The 18,718-nt window shown below is 38.7% G+C and overlaps 2 protein-coding genes and 1 pseudogene across 4 annotated transcripts in view; 1 reads left to right on the top strand and 2 right to left on the bottom strand.

Annotated features, from left to right (window-relative positions):
• Positions 1 to 359, bottom strand: part of LOC127645337 (nucleoprotein TPR-like) — a 33,612-nt gene extending 33,253 nt beyond the window's left edge. Inside the window, exon 1 of the mRNA XM_052128918.1 lies at positions 206 to 359. Coding sequence (XP_051984878.1) covers positions 206 to 359 — 154 coding nt within the window. The remainder of the gene's footprint in view (positions 1 to 205) is intronic.
• A 1,264-nt stretch (positions 360 to 1,623) lies between these two features.
• On the top strand, positions 1,624 to 18,228 carry LOC127645696 (protein odr-4 homolog; annotated as a pseudogene).
• On the bottom strand, positions 6,933 to 13,622 carry pdca (phosducin a). Of its 3 annotated transcripts, none has more exons than XM_052128797.1 (4): positions 13,546 to 13,622; positions 12,443 to 12,509; positions 9,355 to 9,503; positions 6,933 to 8,009 (listed from the first exon to the last, which is right to left on the bottom strand). In XM_052128797.1, exons 2-4 carry the CDS (start codon positions 12,480 to 12,482, stop codon positions 7,494 to 7,496), a joined length of 705 nt encoding a protein of 234 aa, XP_051984757.1. In that variant the 5' UTR covers positions 12,483 to 12,509; positions 13,546 to 13,622; the 3' UTR covers positions 6,933 to 7,493. The 3 variants fall into 3 exon arrangements, with proteins under 3 accessions (XP_051984757.1, XP_051984758.1, XP_051984759.1); XM_052128798.1 differs by having other exon boundaries at positions 12,443 to 12,531; positions 13,546 to 13,603; XM_052128799.1 differs by lacking the exon at positions 13,546 to 13,622 and having other exon boundaries at positions 12,443 to 13,531.
• Positions 18,229 to 18,718: the final 490 nt, after the last annotated feature.

Genomic DNA, 18,718 nt, shown 5'->3' with positions numbered 1-18,718 from the left:
CAGATGTGTAGCTGTTGCGAGCAAACAATACTTTACAGATAAATGTTTTGATTAATCCCCTAATCTAGACAATTTGTTCATTATTGTGCATCATCATGAACGCGCCAATGATGCCTAAAAGTGCTCTCTATGCAGGCAGTACACTGGGTTTTGCTACACACAGCTGTTGAATGACTATCTGGCCTACATGTCTGATACTACCTACCGCAGTCTGCTTTATATCTCTCGTGGTGTGTTTTCAGTGCGTCTATTTCTGTCTGCTGGTCTGACAGAACCTTCTCGAGTTTGTTTTGAAGAGCTTTTGGCAGTTTGTTTATCTCTGTTCTCTCCAGCGCTTGCTGCAAGAGTGCCGCCGCCATCTTTCCGGCAAACTGCAAAAGTTAGCATTAGCAGCTAGCCGGTGCAATTGCATCATATTTGTGCGATCACGGTAAACTCTCTGGTATGTCCGAATCATTTCAGTTAATCGGTTCGTTCGGACACTTCGTTTCAATTTTTATTTAATTAAAAAAAAATTAAGTAATCTTTATTGCCAAAAAAACTATACAAATCACAAGTGACTTATCAAAATATACATAACAATATACAAACATAATATGTAGACCAAATACATACAGAATTAAAAGAACAGTTTCATGTCTGGTCAAGGATGATAAGGGTTATAAAAAGTAATTAGAAATAAGTACTGCAATTACTTTTCAGACAGAGTAATTCATAATCTAATTACACTGTAGAAGATGTAGTTATTAGTTAGTAATTTATTAAATTTTTTAGAGTAATTTACCCAACACTGCTCATAATTTACTCACCCTCATACCATCCCAGATGTGTATGACATTCCTTCCCCTGCAGAACATAGGTTTTTTAAAAGAATATATTTCAGCTCTGTAGGCCCTAATAAGTTAATGGTGGTGAGAACTGTGAAGCTCCAAAAAGCACTAGATAGTGTAGGCCATGAGAAACAAAGCAACAAGTCTTTTTTTTTTTTTTTTCTATAAATCTCCACTTTCACTTTTTTGGTGATTCACATATTTTGTGCATTGGCACCTGATGGTCAGGGCTGGTCAAGTGTGTAGATTTATAAAAAAAAAAAAAAAAAAAAAAAAAGGACTTCAAATTGACATATTTCTCTCACTCTCCTATCATATCGCTTTTGAAGACATGCATTAACCCAGTTGTACTTTTATGCTGCCTTAATGTCCTTTTTTTAACAAGCTTCAAATTTTGGTCACATTCACTTGCATTGTATGGATTTACAGAGCTGAGATATTCTTCTAAAAATCTTAATTTGTTTTCTGCAGAAGAAAGAAAATACTTAACATGAGGGATGACATGAGTGGGAGTAAATGGTGAGATAATTTTCATTTTCGGGTGAACTGTTCCCTTAAGTACTAACGTTGTCATTTAAAACAATAAGGTTATTATACAACACTGTTTCCATTTGACAGTTTTACTTCTATGCATCCCATACATTTGGGTGATCTTCCAAAGCTTTGCGAATCGGTTAGATCGAGTCATTAAAAAAAAAGAATCAGTTTAAAAGAACAATTCGTTTGTGAATCGCGCGTCACTAAACGACAATGTCCAATCAGGTCTTTGGATATACATGACGTATATCTGATGCGACGACATGTCACACTCATCGGCTGTCTGAATAAGTGCATGAACTAAAAGTACGTTTAAAGGGTTTTCTTCTCAATATCATATGCGCTATCGTTATTAAATGGAATACTCCCTTAAATCTTATTGTCCTTTGTGTGTTTAAAGAAGTGCAAATCTGTTACAATTAGTTTTTATGACAATTTCATCCATAGTGAGACATTGCACTGCTTCTGTCTTGACAAGGTTTTTTTGAAACTATGCTGTAGAGAGAATAGCTTCACGGAGATATGGGTAATAACTGTCTAATGACTGCATAATTCGGGCATTGAAAACTCTATTGCTCAAAGGTGTGTTTAACATTATTTTCTATCTGATTTTACACCTAATCCCGTTTCATGGAAATTAAACATGTTTGGTAGATATTTTGCATCGTACTTCGGTGAGGCACAATATCAAGTTTACTTTTGTTTTTAGTTTACAGGCAGAATGGGTAGAAGCTACTTTGTAGATGAGGCAGTGGAGAAATAGCTTAGTGGTATTCAGCCACCTCCTGGATCATGTGTCACTGGTCTCCTAATGGGTCAAGTAAGGAACTGTCCTTAAAACTAACCTATATTTAATTAAGAAATGGTCTGACACTTACTGTAATGAAATGCCATTTTCTTTCACAGCCCTACCCTCAGAGAGATGTTGTGGTGTTTGCTGTGAAGACTCCTCACAGGGAGATTGAGGGGCAGCCATAGGCTTTGAGAGGGGGGCAGCCCACTGGATGGCATTGATGTTGAGTGGGTGACAGAAAATGCCAGGCAGGTGGGTAATCTGGTATCTGACCATACACATTGGCTTTTAAATGTTTCATAGTCAAATTAAGTTAGACTTAAGTTGCACAATTAAGGATTTTGTTACAGGTATCCAGGATGTTACCAGGAGGTCCCTGTGTTCTTGGCCTGTTTTTGATAACCCCACCTGAACCTGGATGCCCAGAACACTCTGAAAAGGGTACGGTTAATTTGCATGTGTGTATACATGGATATAGTTGTTTATTTAGTAGTTCACCTGACCTCAGTGATGATATTATAAAACACCATCATAAATACCATCTCCACTGGGTCTGTTAATGCAGCGTCTCTTCACATAGCTTATATTTGCTGTGGATAAATACATAACTAAAGGAAGACTGTGGGAACTTTTGGAAGAAGATGTGACTGATCGAGTCACGCTGCACATTTGCTCCAAAACAAAGAATTATCCTTGACACTACCATCCATTTTACAGCTATTATCTCTGGGGGGGAAAAAAAGCGAAGTTATGCCTGCAAAAGTGTTGTTAATTTGATCATTTTTAGGATTCCATCTAACTTGAACTATCTACTGTAGGTCTGAATGATCCTTGACTGCAATGTGCAGAGCTGTCTGTAGAACATTTGATGTGAAAGATCCAAAGGTGCAAGAAATTATTATTTTTTTCTTTAAATATGGCAAGAATTATTGGGGTAAATAGTTTAGTATATGGGAACTCATGCTTACTGCTTTACAGAGTTCAGCTAAGCCAGCAGATTGGAAGTATCAGATGGGTGTCTCATCATCCTGGACAATGTTGACCTGCCCTGTAGAGCTCAACCTGCAGATCCCTGTGACAGAATCCTCCTCGGATAACACAGACAAGTCCATGAAGGTGAGACAAAGCACAAACATGTATACTAAAGGGATAGTTCACCCCAAAATGATAATTCTCTCATCATTTACTCATACTCATGCCATCTCAGATGTGTATGACTTTCTTTCTTTTGCAGAACACAAATGAAGATTTTTTTGAAGAATATTTAAGCTCTGTAGGTCCATACAATGCATGTTAATGGTAACCAAAGCACATAAAGGCTGCAAAAAAGCAATTCATATGACTCCAGTGTCTTCAGATATGATAGGTGTGGGAGAGATACAGATCAATATTTAAGTTATTTTTTACTATAAATTTTCCTCCCTGCCCAGTAGGTGGTAAAATGCACAAATAATGTGAATCGGCAATTCAGAAAAAATGATTTATAGTAAAAAAATTAAAAAAAGGTTACCTGTTACAAGCATAAACCTGACCACTAGATGGTGGAAAAGTGCCTTTTTTTCTCAACTGCATCCTTAATGGGATCATTTAAAACACCTGTGTTGTTGCAAATTGCATGACTGACTTTCCTCAATACAACACAAAAGAAGATGGTTAAATGGTAGCCTCAGTTACTATTCACTTTTTTAATAAATGGAAAATACATGTTATAAAAGTGAATAGTGACTGAGGTGGGTCAACTATCCCTTTAATCCATGCCAATTATTGTATCAATTTAAGAAATACCTTCATTAATAAATAAAGACTTTAATGGTTATTTTTGACTCTCTAGGTCCATGCAGTGACCCGCAGGCTCTTCCGTAATGTGTGTTTTCACCAGTGCCCATCTCTAGCCTGTCAGTGTGTGACTACATGTTTTCAGATGAAAGCACAGCTGATGTAGCCGAGCGTCTGAAAGAGATGCTGGACTGGGAACCACTAGAAGAGGACATAGATAATAGTCTGGGGAAAAGTCAATGTAAGCTTCCCTCTAATGGTTTCTCTCAAAGACTGCAGGGAGTAATACATTATATTCTTTAATTTGCTTTGAATGTCTCATATTGTAGCATAGCTTATTTTGATAGTGGAATGTATTTTTGAAAGCACTGTACTGGTTTTTATATCCACCAATTCAATGCTTCCAAGTGCTACCTCAGATATGTGAAGAGGGTATTGTGAAATGTGCTGCAAGCCCTTGCAAAATCACTGGGATTTTTAGGGATGACTGAGCACAAGTTTTGTAGGGTTTTATTGTTAGCCGAAGAGGTATTACTGCTGGCCGCTGGGTGTAGGAAATCTGATCCCTTTTAATAACACGTCCTTTGGAAAGTTTAGATTATTTTCCCTATGACAACAAACCTCTAGTACTGTTTAGAATATTCTTCTAATATTCTATTTTTCTTTTTCTGTCTTTTCTTATTCTTTCTTCTCATTTTTCACTCACTTCATTTATTTTCTACTATAAACTGACAATAACTAGTGATTAGAAATGTGCACATTTGTTTAAATGTGTCTTTCAGTGTTTTCTTCTCTTTCTGAATGGGAGAAAACTGACAGCGGCAGTGATGGTTCTATTAAACATATGACTGCACAAGTCCAAGTTCAAAATCCAATAGGCCAGAAAGCCCACCAATACTATGCTGGTAAGTTCCTCATGAATTAAATAATGTCTCTCGCTTTGAGTCTGTGCACATATGCTGATAGCTCCCAAAACCAGCTTAATTAAAAAAAGAACTCCATCAAAGCAAGAAAACCGTGTTTACATGATATTTATAAAATGTGTACAATGGATAAGTCGGTAAGAATGCCGCTACATGCAACACGAAATCGGGGTAATGAGTAAAAATCGACCTTGTTCAGCAATTTAATCTTAAACCGTGTATGACCTCACTCAGAGAAAGAAAATCCGTTTAATGCTCTATGATAAAAGAAAATGCTGGTAAAATTGTTTCCTTTGGTGGATATGTAATCTGTTACTCTTTCTCTCTTAGTAATAATTTCAGAAATAAAAAATCTTCTAAATTCTTCTAGTATCTCTTGGTATGAATTAAGGCTAAACCCTTAATGACCTGTAAACAGACTATTAATCTACCTGCATACCACAAGGTTATAACTATATTGTCACATTTTTGGATACAGCATTTATGAATAGCTTCATGTTGCGTTATTTGGGCAGATATGACCATGTTTTTTCCTTGTGTGATTCATATCATTCTTGGAGCCCCACTCACCTGATTCACTACTTGATTCACCTCTTATCTCTCTCTCACAGGTATAGCAGTAGCAGCAGCCATTGCTGTCCTTGCCACAGCCACATCCCTGGTGTATTTTAGTAAATAACAATGGAAGCTTCATACACTGTATGAGTGAAGTGAGTGAGTACATTTGTTTGCACAACATATGATCAAATGATCGTAAATATTCTTATTGATGTTATTGATATTCATAGTGATGTAATATGAAATAATTTACATTAATTTGTACTAAAGGTAATTCATAATTCATGAAAGCTCATTGTATTGTCATTTGAAATGGCGTAATGCTGTAAAAATAGCTAACAGTTACACAAAGAAAGAATAATTGTGTAATAACTAACTAGTTACATGAACTACTATTTACACAATTTGTATTATCTTTTTTTTTTCTATTTTGAAAGAACACACAGCACAACCATTTCTAGGGTTTACAAAGAATGGTGTGAAAAGGGAAAAACATCCAGTATGCGGCAGTCCTGTGGGCGAAAATGCCTTGTTGATGCTAGAGGTCAGAGGAGAATGGGCCGAAAGAGCAACTTTGCGTGAAATAAACACTCGTTACAACCGAGGTATGCAGCAAAGCATTTGTGAAGCCACAACACGCACAACCTTGAGGCGGATGGGCTACAACAGCAGAAGACCCCATCGGGTACCACTCATCTCCACTACAAATAGGAAAAAGAGGCTACAATTTGCAAGAGCTCACCAAAATTGGACAGTTGAAGACTGGAAAAATGTTGCCTGGTCTGATGAGTCTCGATTTCTGTTGAGACATTCAGATGGTAGAGTCAGAATTTGACGTAAACAGAATGAGAACATGGATCCATCATGCCTTGTTACCACTGTGCAGGCTGGTGGTGGTGGTGTAATGGTGTGGGGGATGTTTTCTTGGCACACTTTAGGCCCCTTAGTGCCAATTGGGCATCGTTTAAATGCCACGGCCTACCTGAGCGTTGTTTCTGACCATGTCCATCCCTTTATGGCCACCATGTACCCATCCTCTGATGGCTACTTCCAGCAGGATAATGCACCATGTCACAAAGCTCGAATGATTTCAAATTGGTTTCTTGAACATGACAATGAGTTCACTGTACTAAAATGGCCCCCACAGTCACCAGATCTCAACCCAATAGAGCATCTTTGGGATGTGGTTGAATGGGATCTTTGTGCCCTGGATGTGCATCCCACAAATCTCCATCAACTGCAAGATGCTATCCTATCAATATGGGCCAACATTTCTAAAGAATGCTTTCAGCACCTTGTTGAATCAATGCCACGTAGAATTAAGGCAGATCTGAAGGCGAAAGGGGGTCAAACACAGTATTAGTATGGTGTTCCTAATAATACTTTAGGTGAGTGTGTGTATATATATATATATATATATATATATATATATATATATATATATATATATATATATATATATATAAATAATATAACTGCTGGAAGCATTTTATGTATAATGATATACAGTAAGAATTGAATGATGCCCTTCTCTTTCACTTCTAAAGTAACAAATGTACACATAATTATCAAGTGCATCCTGATAAGAGTAACTGACATGAGTCACTTAATCAGTCACCTAAACCCACTTTTCCAAACAAACACTTAAACATGAACCCTTTTAATAATGTAATTGTGTGGTCTTTGAGGTATTAGGTGTGTACATGTCACAACACGTTTTACCAGGAAGGACCTTTGTAATACAAAACTAGTCATAAAGGAGCAAGGAGTGTAATTTGCCTTTCTGTGTCGATTTTTTTATATATTTTATTTACAAAGCAAATAGCAGCTTTAACACACAATATAAATGACAAGTACAGTGTCACTGTGTGCTCTTTGTGACAAGCTTAAGCACACTGTCAACTGCTATGCATCTTGTTGAATGCGAGTAAATGCCTTTAGGTGTGCATGCGTGGGTAAGGGGGTAATTGTTGTAGTCATGGCCCATTAGACTTCCCGGCATCAGTACTGGATCTATCTCTGAAACAAGTCTGACAGCCCTCATTGTTTGGCAAACGTAATTCACTTTCACCTTGATCATTCCACATCAGCATTCTCTTCATCGGGACAGGCTGCAAACTCTTTTTCTGGTAGAAGACCATACTCATTTAAGAAGTTTTCCACATCACTGGCAAAGAACTCCTCACTCAGGTGCTTTGTAATGCACAGGAAGTTCCCCAGCAGCTCTCCGGCCTTATACACCAGCAGGGCGGGCAGAACGTCGACTGAAAAGCGCTCACGAGCCCCTGTGACAGAAGCCTGAATTCGGCAGAATTTGACACTGGTATACTCTCCTGCCAGGCAGGTTAGGCAGTTGTTGAGTGTGTCACAACCTTTAATCTCATCATCGTAGATGTGCACCACCACGAGGGTTAAGTGATGCTCTTTCTCTATGACATCCAGGAAGGCCTCGCCACTATCCAACTCAAATATGGCATCAAACTTGGGCCCGAAGCTCAAGCACTCATGCATCTCCTGCATACATTGCTTGCGATACTTACAAAGACATCTCTCGTCATCCTCTTGGATTATCTCATATTCCTGAACACTCATCTGCATGTGGGCAAACACAACACCATTTCAATAAATCTCTACCAGTCAAAACTTTGGACACCCTTGACTAAATTTGGTTCTCATGATCTTTAAAGGATAGTTCACCCCAAAATTTTAATTCTTTAATCATTTTATCACCCTAATGCTGTCCAAGATGTGTATATCTTCCTTTCTTCTGCAGAACACAAACGTTTTTAGAAGAACATTTTAAAAATATTTTTTAGAAGAATATTTCAGCTCTGTTGGGCCATACAATGCAAATGAACGGTGTCCAAAGCTCAGAAGGTCCAAAATGGACATAAAGGCAGCATAAAAGTAACCCACACGACTCCAGTGGATAAATCCATGTCTTCAGAAGTTATATTGTAGGTGAGGGTCAAGAAAAAGATCAATTTGTAGGTCTTTTTTTAGGATAAATCTCCACCTTTGACCAGCCCCAACCAGTTGAATGTGAAAGTGTAGATTAACAGTAAAAAAAGGACTTAAATATTGATCTGTTTCTCACCCACACATATCATATCTCTTCAGAAGAGATGGGTTAAACCACTGGAGTCATATGGACTACTTGTATGCTGCCTTTTTGGACCTTTATGAGTTCTGGTCAGCATTGTGAGGACCTACAGAGCTGAAATATTTTTCCCAAAATCTTAATTTGTGTTCTGCAGAAGAAAGAAAGTCATTCATATCTGGGATGGCAAAAGGGTGATTAATTGTTGAGAGAATTTAAATTTTTGGGTGAACTAATCATTAAAAGAGCTTTTTTTTTTATCTACATGCTTACAATTTTTTTTTTTTTTAATCAAATTATCAAAATATTGTGCCAACATTTTAATTTACAAAAGTAACACATTATTTAAATGGATGAGCCGGACCAGATAGTGAGGAAAAAGCAGCCAACATAAGCCCAGCATGCATGGGAATATCTTCAATAGTATTTAAAAAGCATACCAGGTGGCGCCTCATAAAGTTGTTTAAAAGAATGCCCAGATTGCAGAGCTGTTCTATAGGCAAAGGGTGACTACTTTGATGAAGCTAAATTATAATATTGATATAACATTTTTGGGCACAACATAAATCCAAAATTTCCATTTGCGTCATTTCTTGGTTTTGATGACTACTATTATTTTAAAATGTGGAAAATAGAAATGATAAAGAATGAGACACCTATTGATTCCAGACTTTTCATTGGATGTGTGTGCAGCTTGCTAGATGATTCAATTTTGTTGGTATTTCATGAAAACCAGGTGATGTTTCGTACATCTGGATTTAACTCTGAATCATACTGTAATTGTGTTGTAGAATTTGCATAATGGTAGAATGTGAGCTGAGGAATTTTCCCATTTACCTTGCGAGTGAGTTTTTCCTGTGTGTCATGGTAGTTAGATTTGGGGTTAGACATCTGTCTGAGAAGTTCTCTCTTGTTAGGAGGGATGCTTTGAGAGTCCTCACTCTCCAGTTTGAACTTCCTCCAGTCTTGGATCACCCCTTTGGGCCCTTAGATGGACAAAAAGGTTTGCGGCCGTGATATTGTGCAATTTAAGAATTTTCTGTCATCTAATTATTAAATCAACATTTCAGTTTACTAAATGGATCATTTGTGTTTATTATCAATGCAATTTGAAATGTGTGCACTATGTGGACCAACATATTAATCTGAAATGCATGCACTATGAAAAAATGACTGATGTTAGTCCTTTGAAGGGCAAAGAATCTATGCTTTTTTTTTCACTTTTATTTTAAAGTTAGTTTAGCATGACTCTGAACTGGTTGATAACTGGTATGAGTAATTACAAGTATTTTTTCCTTTAATTCAGTTTCCAAATGTATTATACAGCCTTTTATACTGGATAACATCTCTGGTTACTTAACTGTAACTCCTGTTCCCTGAAAAAGCAGAACGAGATGCTGCGCTGATTTAGTGCTTTGGGAATTTCATTTAGGAGTGACCAGCTGTAAATATTTGTGCAATACGTCAATGAAATTGACTAGAATTTATAGCCTCTGCCGATGACATCATCAGGATGTGCTGGTAGTAGGGGGCTATAAACAGATGCGCCACAGGTGCATCGTCAGGTATTTTGTCCGAAGAGCATTCCTGGGGCATCCTCAGTGTGGCAATGAAGCGCAGCATCTCGTTCCGCCTTTTCAGGGCACAGGGGTTACAGTTAAGTAACCCGAGACGTTCCCTATCAAAAGCTACACTTTGATGCTGTGCTGATTTAGCGCTTTGGGAACGAGTATATCCACGCTGCCGCACTAGGGCGGCCACATAAACCCTGAGAGTGGCGGGGCATGTGCCTGCCTATAATTTTTCCTGCAGTAAGTCCAGAACTGAAGCAATCTGGCAGTTAACTGGATCTGCATTATGTGCAGTGCACCATCTTTCAAAGATACCCAATTTAACTTCTAGTAGAGGGAGCCCTAGTGCTCAGAATGGTCTCGATGACTTCAGGTGAAAGGCCAGTGTCCCTTATTTGGTACCCTTCAGGAGCCAAAAATGAAGGTTCCACAGCTCGGCCCAGGGATGAGGTAACGTCCCCTGCGCCTGAGACAGAATGTCCCTCCTGTCCGGAATCACCCAAGGTGAGCCTTCGAGTAGAGACATTATCTCCGAGAGCTATACTCTGTTCGGCCAACGCGGCGCTATCAGTAAGAGGCAGGACCCTTGCTGGCGATCTCTAGCCAGAACTCCCGGGAGCAGAGAAACCGGAGGAAACGCATACTGGCGCATTCTGGGCCAGACCCAGGGGGGCTGGTGACTCCATGAAGTAAAGGGGACATTGCGTTGTCTGTTGGGAGGCGAAGAGGTCCACTTCTGCTCTGTAAAATCTCAACCAGATTTGTTTCACTACCTCGGGGTGGAGTTTCCACAACCCCGTTGGTATTTTCTGTCTGGATAGTAAATCCGCTCCCACATTCAGGCATCCAGGGATATAAACTGCTCTGATTGATAGGAGCTTGCCCTGGGCCCAAAGGAGAATCTGCCATGCCAGTCCGTTCAGCTGGCGTGACCGTAGACCTCCTTGGTGGTTTATGTAAGCGACTACCGCTATGTTGTCCACCTGCACCAGGACATGGCAGACTCTCAGATACTGGAGGAAGTATCTCAGGGCCAGAAATACAGCCATCAACTCGAGACAGTTGATGTGCCAATCGAGCTGATGACCTGCCCATTCCCCTTGTGCTGGACGACCACTTAAGGCCGCTCCCCAGCCCGTCAGGGAGGCGTCTGTCGTTAGCAATTTGCGACGGCTAGACACACCTAGAGTGGGACTCAAGGTGAGGAACAGGGGTCTGAACCACTTAGAAAGTGTACGTAGTGCGCGGCGCATAACCCTTATCTGCCTTAGGGGACTGTCCCTTGGATGAAATCCCCTAGCTTTGAGCCACAAATGAAATGGTGTCATGTGCAAAAGGCCCAAAGGAATCTCCAAGGACGCAGATGCCATGAGACCTAGTATATGTTGGTACTGACGAACAGTGCCTAGTCTGACTTTGCTCAGGGTGTTCTGAACGGTCTCGATTCGAGCAGGAGGCAATTGTGCCTGCATCATGATCAAATGCCATATGATCCCCAGATACGTAGTTTTCCGAGTGGGAGAGAGACTGCTTTTCTTGACATTGAGTCTCAAACCCAGAGAAACCAGATGAGCTAAGACGATATCCCTGTGCTGTAATGCCAGTTCTTGTGACTGTGCTAGTATCAGCCAGTCGTCTATATAATTCAGAATGCGGATGCCCCGGAGTCGCAAAGGAGCCAGTGCTGCATCCATGCAATTCGTGAATGTGTGGGGTGATAAGGCTAGGCCGAATGGAAGAACCTGATATTGGAAAGCTTCACCCCCAAAAGCGAACCTCAAGAACTTCCTGTGTTGTGGCAGAATTTCTATATGAATGTATGCGTCCATGAGATCGATCGTGACCAACCAATCGTTTGTGGGGAGAGTAGGTCTCTTTAGTGATGATGCCGAGCCAGGCGAGAGATAACCCGCGAGTGTATATTCTACCTGCGGTATCATGGAATACCTCTGTGCCTCAGCACCCACGATGGTCAAATATGTCGACGTCGAGGGCACAAAGACACTGGAAGTACGAGGTTTCCACCATGAACGATGTCATCGGCAGAGGCTATAAATTCTAGTCAGTTTCATTGAAGTGTTGCACACACATTCACAGCTGGTCACTCCTAAAAGATGTTCCCAAAGCACTAAATCAGCGCAGCATCAAAGTGTAGCTTTTGATAGGGAACCCCAGTATTGCCTCACATTACTGTTGAAATTGAACTGATGTTACTCAGATGTTCTTTGCAATCTCTATGGGGTGTATCTTCCTCAAATTATGAATTCACTGCTGGACAGTGTATTTTTGAAGAGGGTGGTTGTATTAATATCAATTAAGACAATTATTTAAATCTGTTTCAACTTTTTTCAAACCTGTTTTTGGTGCTGGTAGTTCCTCATTCTCAGTTGACATGATTTTCCTGGAATCCTCTTTAGAGACCTGATGATATAAATGACAGATCCTAGAGAGCGCTTTTATTAGTAAATTTTTCTGTACTTGAGATTGAATTGGGCATATTCTGATAAACTAGTAACTTTCTTTTATTTATACTTCCTTGCCTGTTCTTTCTATGCCCATTTTGTGCATCTTCCTCCTAAAATCTAAGAAATCCATGCAAATATGAGGACCATCACATTGCTTTAGCCAGACAACACGAGAGAGAGCTGGGAAGTTTTGTGCTTGTATTGGGTTACGTTGGCATTACTATTCTGGTATAATCTAGCATACAAAGTTGATTGTGTTGCATGAGATGTTGACACTGTCAGAGCTTGTTACAATTATTTAGGTTAAAGTGGAATTAGCAGATTACTTTGGTATAGGTGATGGATTAGATTACAGTCATATTATATTGATGTAACAGGCTTGGCTGGAATAGATGTTCTTGTATTTTTAAGTGTCGATTACTTCTCCAAAAGTGTTCAAATACGTTTTGGTGCATATGGCTGAAAAGTTGCATGCAAATTAATAGCACCACAGTCTCAAAAAACCACAGACTACATTTGTGTGACTTTCTCAGAGCCATTTATCATGCTGCACAATGTTCTTCTGAGCAGAGGGTTAGTTGTTACCACAGAAATGTGCTGATTGTGTCAAATACAACATTAGACTCAAACAGAAATATGTCAGAAATAAGCTTGTTCATTCTGGCCCTATACATTTTGCTTCCTCAAGGAGTTGTATTTAAGGCTAGTTGCACAATTCATGCACTGGGGTAGATCTGTCCAAGTCTAAGCCCTCCACATATGACTTAACCAAGTTTCGCACCTACTGTATTGTATTGACTCACAGTTAAAAAAAATGGGTTACTAGTGTCACAATACTTTTGCAGCAAAGAGATTTTTTAGTAGAACAAGGCCCTCTATAGTGTGGAAACTTTCAAAAACAGCTATTTTTTTGTGTATCTTGAATATAATGCTTAATAATAGATGAATTAACAGTCCCAGAAGCCAAATGGTCAAAGAAATCTCATGCTTACCTGACTGCTTGCTGTCACTATCTGTCTTTGTCGTGCTTTGTTATCAGTTTACTGTCTCAATTGCAGTGGGACTCAATTGCATCATGGATACTGGTTATCTCAATAATAATTTGGTGTCATGTAATAGGATTACTGCAGAGGAATTAAACCTGTCTGTCTTCATCACAAGCACTGAGAGAAATAAGCAGGCTGAATTTTGGCAGATGCCCCTATAAATAATCAAATATTTAACATGGTATATTTATATATGTTTATCATTTATGATAATATATTTAAAATATATATATATATTTTAAGATTAAGCATTTAAATTTCATAACACAATTCCAACAAATTAATTGTAATGTAACTAAAAGTATTTCTTAATTCAATTTAATGCAATCTTGTTATGAAATTAAAATGCCTAACTCTTAAAATATATATATTTTTAATGTCGCTATTGCTGATTTATGAGTAGTGACATGAACAGCAGTGAAACCTTTATAAACATTTGGGGACCCTACAAGTAACTTGAAAGACATTTCTACGGCTTTTAGAAAGTTTTATAAAGCAAGAGAAAAATCATATCTTTACCATACCCTATTTGTATTTGCTTACTAATAAATGTTATATGTGAGGTATAATCAGTCCTCTGAATTTTTTTTAAATGCATCCCAACCAATGGCAGATAGGTAAGTGTGTAGAAAAGCTATTTAAAAACAGTTATTATTTTTGCAATTTGTGATGCTAGTGGTACCGACATTACAAACTTTACTTTAACCATAGGTATTTGTTCATGTTGTTTATTTGTATGCAATATATATTAGATCTGGTGTAATAGTTGATCCTGCCTTTACATGTCAAGTCCTAAATCTGATGCATTGAGACTGAAAGTACACTCTGATCTCACCACCTGTCTGTTCATGATTTGATTCGAACATGCTACTACATGCCCTCTCCTCTGGGCTTTTGCCTTCTCTCATCTGCATTCCGTCGAGAAATTGTCAAGAAAAACTAAACATTAGCATGGATATTTGCCTGAGGTGATTGCTTTGTAGTGTAGAGATATCTCTAATCTCTCAGTCATCATTAGATGGTGGTAAAATTAGGTCCCAATAAGGGTTTGGAAACTCCTTCTGGATTACTACTCATGATATTGTGAGAGGAGAGCAGAGAGAGATTTCTCACCACTCCTACAGATTTATCCCACAGTTATCTAGCTCTCTGTGCAGGGCAATCTGCCAACCAGCTGTGTGCACAGTCATTCTTTTGGCTAATTTCTGGGCTGTTAACACACCTTGTATTAACACACATTACTGAGGGGTGGAGACTACATAGCATTATTCATGGTTTCACTTCTGATGCTTTGATAATTGTGTAATCATTAGATCAGCAGCTTTTATTAAGAGTGATGTTGTGAGGGTGAAATTGTATTATTGACAATAATATAAAGTCTTGTACAATCAGGCCAGGAACACACTAATTAACGAAATCTGAGTGGCTAAAAGAAGATACTCTGACGACCCAGCATCAGTGTGGAGTGTCATGAAACAACTCCTGCCTCCAACCCTGTGGTGGGCCAACAACTGGCTGACGACCTGAATGTGTTCTACTGTAGATTTGAAATGCCCAATCTCACACCCCACACCCACACTGACCTTCACTTCACACAAATACCAACACCTCCCTACTGCTACTCAACCTACACTTAAGTTCTGTGTAGGAGAGGTGTCCCATGTCTTCCGAAAACAAAAGGTAAGGAAAGCACAGGGCCCAGATATCGTTTCATCTGTGTGTCTTAGATCCTGTGCTAACCAGCTGGCCCCCATCTTCTCACTGATTTTCAATAGATCACTAAGAGCAGTTTGAAGTCCCATGCTGCTTCAAATGCTCAATCATCATTCCTGTCCCAACGAAACCAAAAATCACAGGACTTAATGACTACAAACCATTCGCCTGACGTCTGTGGTCATGAAATAATTTGAGAGACTGGTGTTGGACCACCTGAAGGACATCACTGGACCCTTTCTAGATCCCCTTTAATTTGCTCATCGAGCAAACAGGTGTGTGGATGATACAGCCAATATGGGATTGCATCATATCCTGCAACAACTGGACAGACCAGGGACATATGTAAGGATCCTTTTTGTCGACTTCAGTTCGGCTTGCAACACAATACTCCAGACTAAACTACACCAGATCTCTGTTCTAAAGTCTATCTGTCAGTGGATTACCAGCTTTCTGACGGACAGGCAGCAGCTTGTGAGACAGGGGAAATTCACTTCCATCTCCTGTTAAATCAGCACTGGTGCCCCCCAAGGATGTGTGCTCTCCCCACTACTCTTCTCCCTCTACAAAAATGACTGCATCGCCAAGGACCACTCTGTCAAGCTCCTGAAGTTTGCAGATGACACCACTGTCATCGGCCTCATCCAATATGATGACAAGTCTGCATACAGAAGGGAGGCTGGCTGTCTGGCGCAGTCATAACAACCTTGAGATGAACACGCTCAAAACGGTGGAGATGATTGTGGACTTTAGGAGAAAGACCCCAACATTGACCCCGCTCACCATTCTAAAAAGCACTGTGATGGCAGGGGAGTCATTCAGGTACCTGGCCACTACCATCTCAGCAGAGGTTGTACATCCTTCGCCAGTTGAGGAAGTTCAACCTGCCACAGGTGCTGCTGATAGTTATATTCAGCAGTCATTGTGTCTGTCCTCTGCACTTTCTGGTGCAAACTTTCTGGTTTGGTTCAGCTACGAAATCAGATATCAGAAGAATACAAAGGACACTTCAAACTCCTGAGAGGATTATTGGTTGCCCCCTCCCATCCCTTCAAGAACTATACACTTCCAGATTGAGGAAAAAGGCTGGAAATCATCCAGCCCATTACCTTTTTGAACTGTTGCCTTCTGGCTGACGCTTCAGAGCTCTGAGCAACAGAAGAAACAGAACAGTTTTTTTCCCTCAGGCTAACCATCTCATGAACAGTTAAAACTGCCCCATTGAGCAATAATTATGTGCAATACACAGTTAAGTATATTTATATTATCCAACATACCTTACCTCTTCTGCCATTACATTCCCTTGCACTGTATATAACAGATTTGTATTTATGTGTGTGTGTGTGTGTGTGTGTGTGTGTGAGCGTGTATTTATCACATTGTGGGGACCAAATGTCCCCATAAGGATAGTAAAACCCAAAATGTTTGACCTTGTGGGGACATTTTGTCGGTCCCCATGAGGAAAACAGCTTATAAATCATACTAAATTATGTTTTTTGAAAATGTAAAAATGCAGAAAGTTTTCTGTGAGGGTTAGGTTTAGGGGTAGGGTTAGGTTTAGGGGTAGGGTTAGGTCTAGGGGATAGAATATAAAGTTTGTACAGTATAAAAACCATTATGTCTATGGAAAGTCCCCATAAAACATGGAAACACTACTGTGTGTGTGTGTGTGTGTGTGTGTGTGTGTGTGTGTGTGTGTGTGTGTGTGTGTGTGTGTGTGTGTGTGTGTGTGTGTGTGTGTGTGTGTGTGTTTGTATATATAATATTGTCTTATTGTGTATTCTATATATATTTAGTTTGCTATTCAAATTGTTTTATTTATTTTTTTATTCCATTTTTAATTATTTGTAATTATTATCTGTCTTGTTGTTTTATTGTTTGTGCACTGGAAGCTTCTGTCACAAAGACAAATTCCTTGTATGTATAAGCATACTTGGCAATAAAGCTCATTCAGATTCTGAATATTCATATATTCACTCACTCACTCGCATGTACTCACTCACAATTTATCTATGTACACTTTTGGAAAAAAAAAAAATTATAATTAGGGGCAACATTTTTGGTTTGTTTGGTGTGGTGGAAATAAGACCATACATGTTGGACAGTCAAAATTTTTGAAAAATTTATAGAAATCCTTTTCACACAATACAAATTTTAATAATATATGTTTATTTCACTCTTTGATTAGATTTTCATAGTTCGAAACATGCAATAATTTGTGTTTTTATAATGGATTTTAATATGTTGGGTTTAGGTGAATGTTTAGGTCTGAATGAATGTTTAGGTCTGGAACAGCAAAATCTATGCATAAAAAGGCATTTGAAAACAACCAGAAATAAATTATGAAGGCAAAAAAAATATTTTTTGGTAAAAATATTTTTTAATGTGACCTTAAAATAAAATAAGATGATGTTTTAATAAAAATCATCCCCTGGGACTGAAGTTAAAATAAACACCCATATACACAAGAATGGTACATTTAATGGTTAACACTTTACAATAAGGGTACATTAAAGGTGCTATATGTAAGATAACAAGCATTTGAAATGGGTACTGCAGTCCGAATTCAAAATACTGGAGAGTTGTGGAAAGACTTTTTCAGATTTCCTTGAGTTAGGTGGGCAGCAACAGGGTGGACACACAGTAATGCTCTGTAAAACATATCTAGCTAACATATTTGTAAACTTATAGTGATGACGTTATTTCTGTTAATATAACTATATTGTAATTTTAAAATGACATTAGTTTTTCCTATATCTTTCTAAAACAGGAAAGAAAACAGACATGTGTGGTGATGTGGGTGTGGCCGGGAGAGGAAGAATGGTAAGGCTTGACACCTGTGGGAAATCACCTCTTACAGCTGTTTTGTGTTGCAGTGAGAGCTGGAGAGGGATTAAAGGGCTATCCAAACTGCCAGAGAGAGAGTGAGAGAAAAAGAAAGAATGAAACAAACACATGCAGCAGAGTCTTGTGTGTTGCAAACAGAGTGTATTAGACTAAAATATTTGTGCAATAAAAAGCTTATGTGGATTTTTTACGCGGGTCATGCTTCCTTCTTGACAAAGTAGCAATAAACCTGTCACAACATGTTATGATTGGCCTAACGTCACAAAAAATAAAGAAAAACATAATAGAACAGAAAATAAATTTTAATGTGTATGAGCTGCTGAAATTACATATCAGTCATCTAGATGCTTAATTTGGCAATATTAATGACATTGTGTACTATAGAGTATACTGTAGGTACACCTAAGGTTCAAATTCTTTCAAAATGAAAGGAGAAGATGGACCATTCTTTTACAGACTTAACTTTTCTTTTTTTCTTTTTTTAAGTAAAGATTTCAAAGCAATTCCATGTTCTTTAAAATATAACACTATATCAGTATATTGCTTTACAAAAGTCCTC

Source organism: Xyrauchen texanus, chromosome 6 (assembly GCF_025860055.1).
Source record: "Xyrauchen texanus isolate HMW12.3.18 chromosome 6, RBS_HiC_50CHRs, whole genome shotgun sequence".
NCBI classification, from domain to species: Eukaryota; Metazoa; Chordata; class Actinopteri; order Cypriniformes; family Catostomidae; genus Xyrauchen; species Xyrauchen texanus.
The sequence above is the reverse complement of the archived record's forward strand: the minus strand, read 5'-3'. Positions and strand labels throughout refer to the sequence as shown.

Bases quoted from the DNA above. Each gene is read 5' to 3' on its own strand.
- pdca (XM_052128797.1), bottom strand. From the start codon at position 12,482: ATGTCAACTGAGAATGAGGAACTACCAGCACCAAAAACAG. The intron at 9,504-12,442 runs GTTTGAAAAAAG...TGTCCATCTAAG, and splicing joins ACTACCAGCACCAAAAACAG to GGCCCAAAGGGGTGATCCAA. The intron at 8,010-9,354 runs GTAAATGGGAAA...GCCCACATGCAG, and splicing joins AGGAAAAACTCACTCGCAAG to ATGAGTGTTCAGGAATATGA.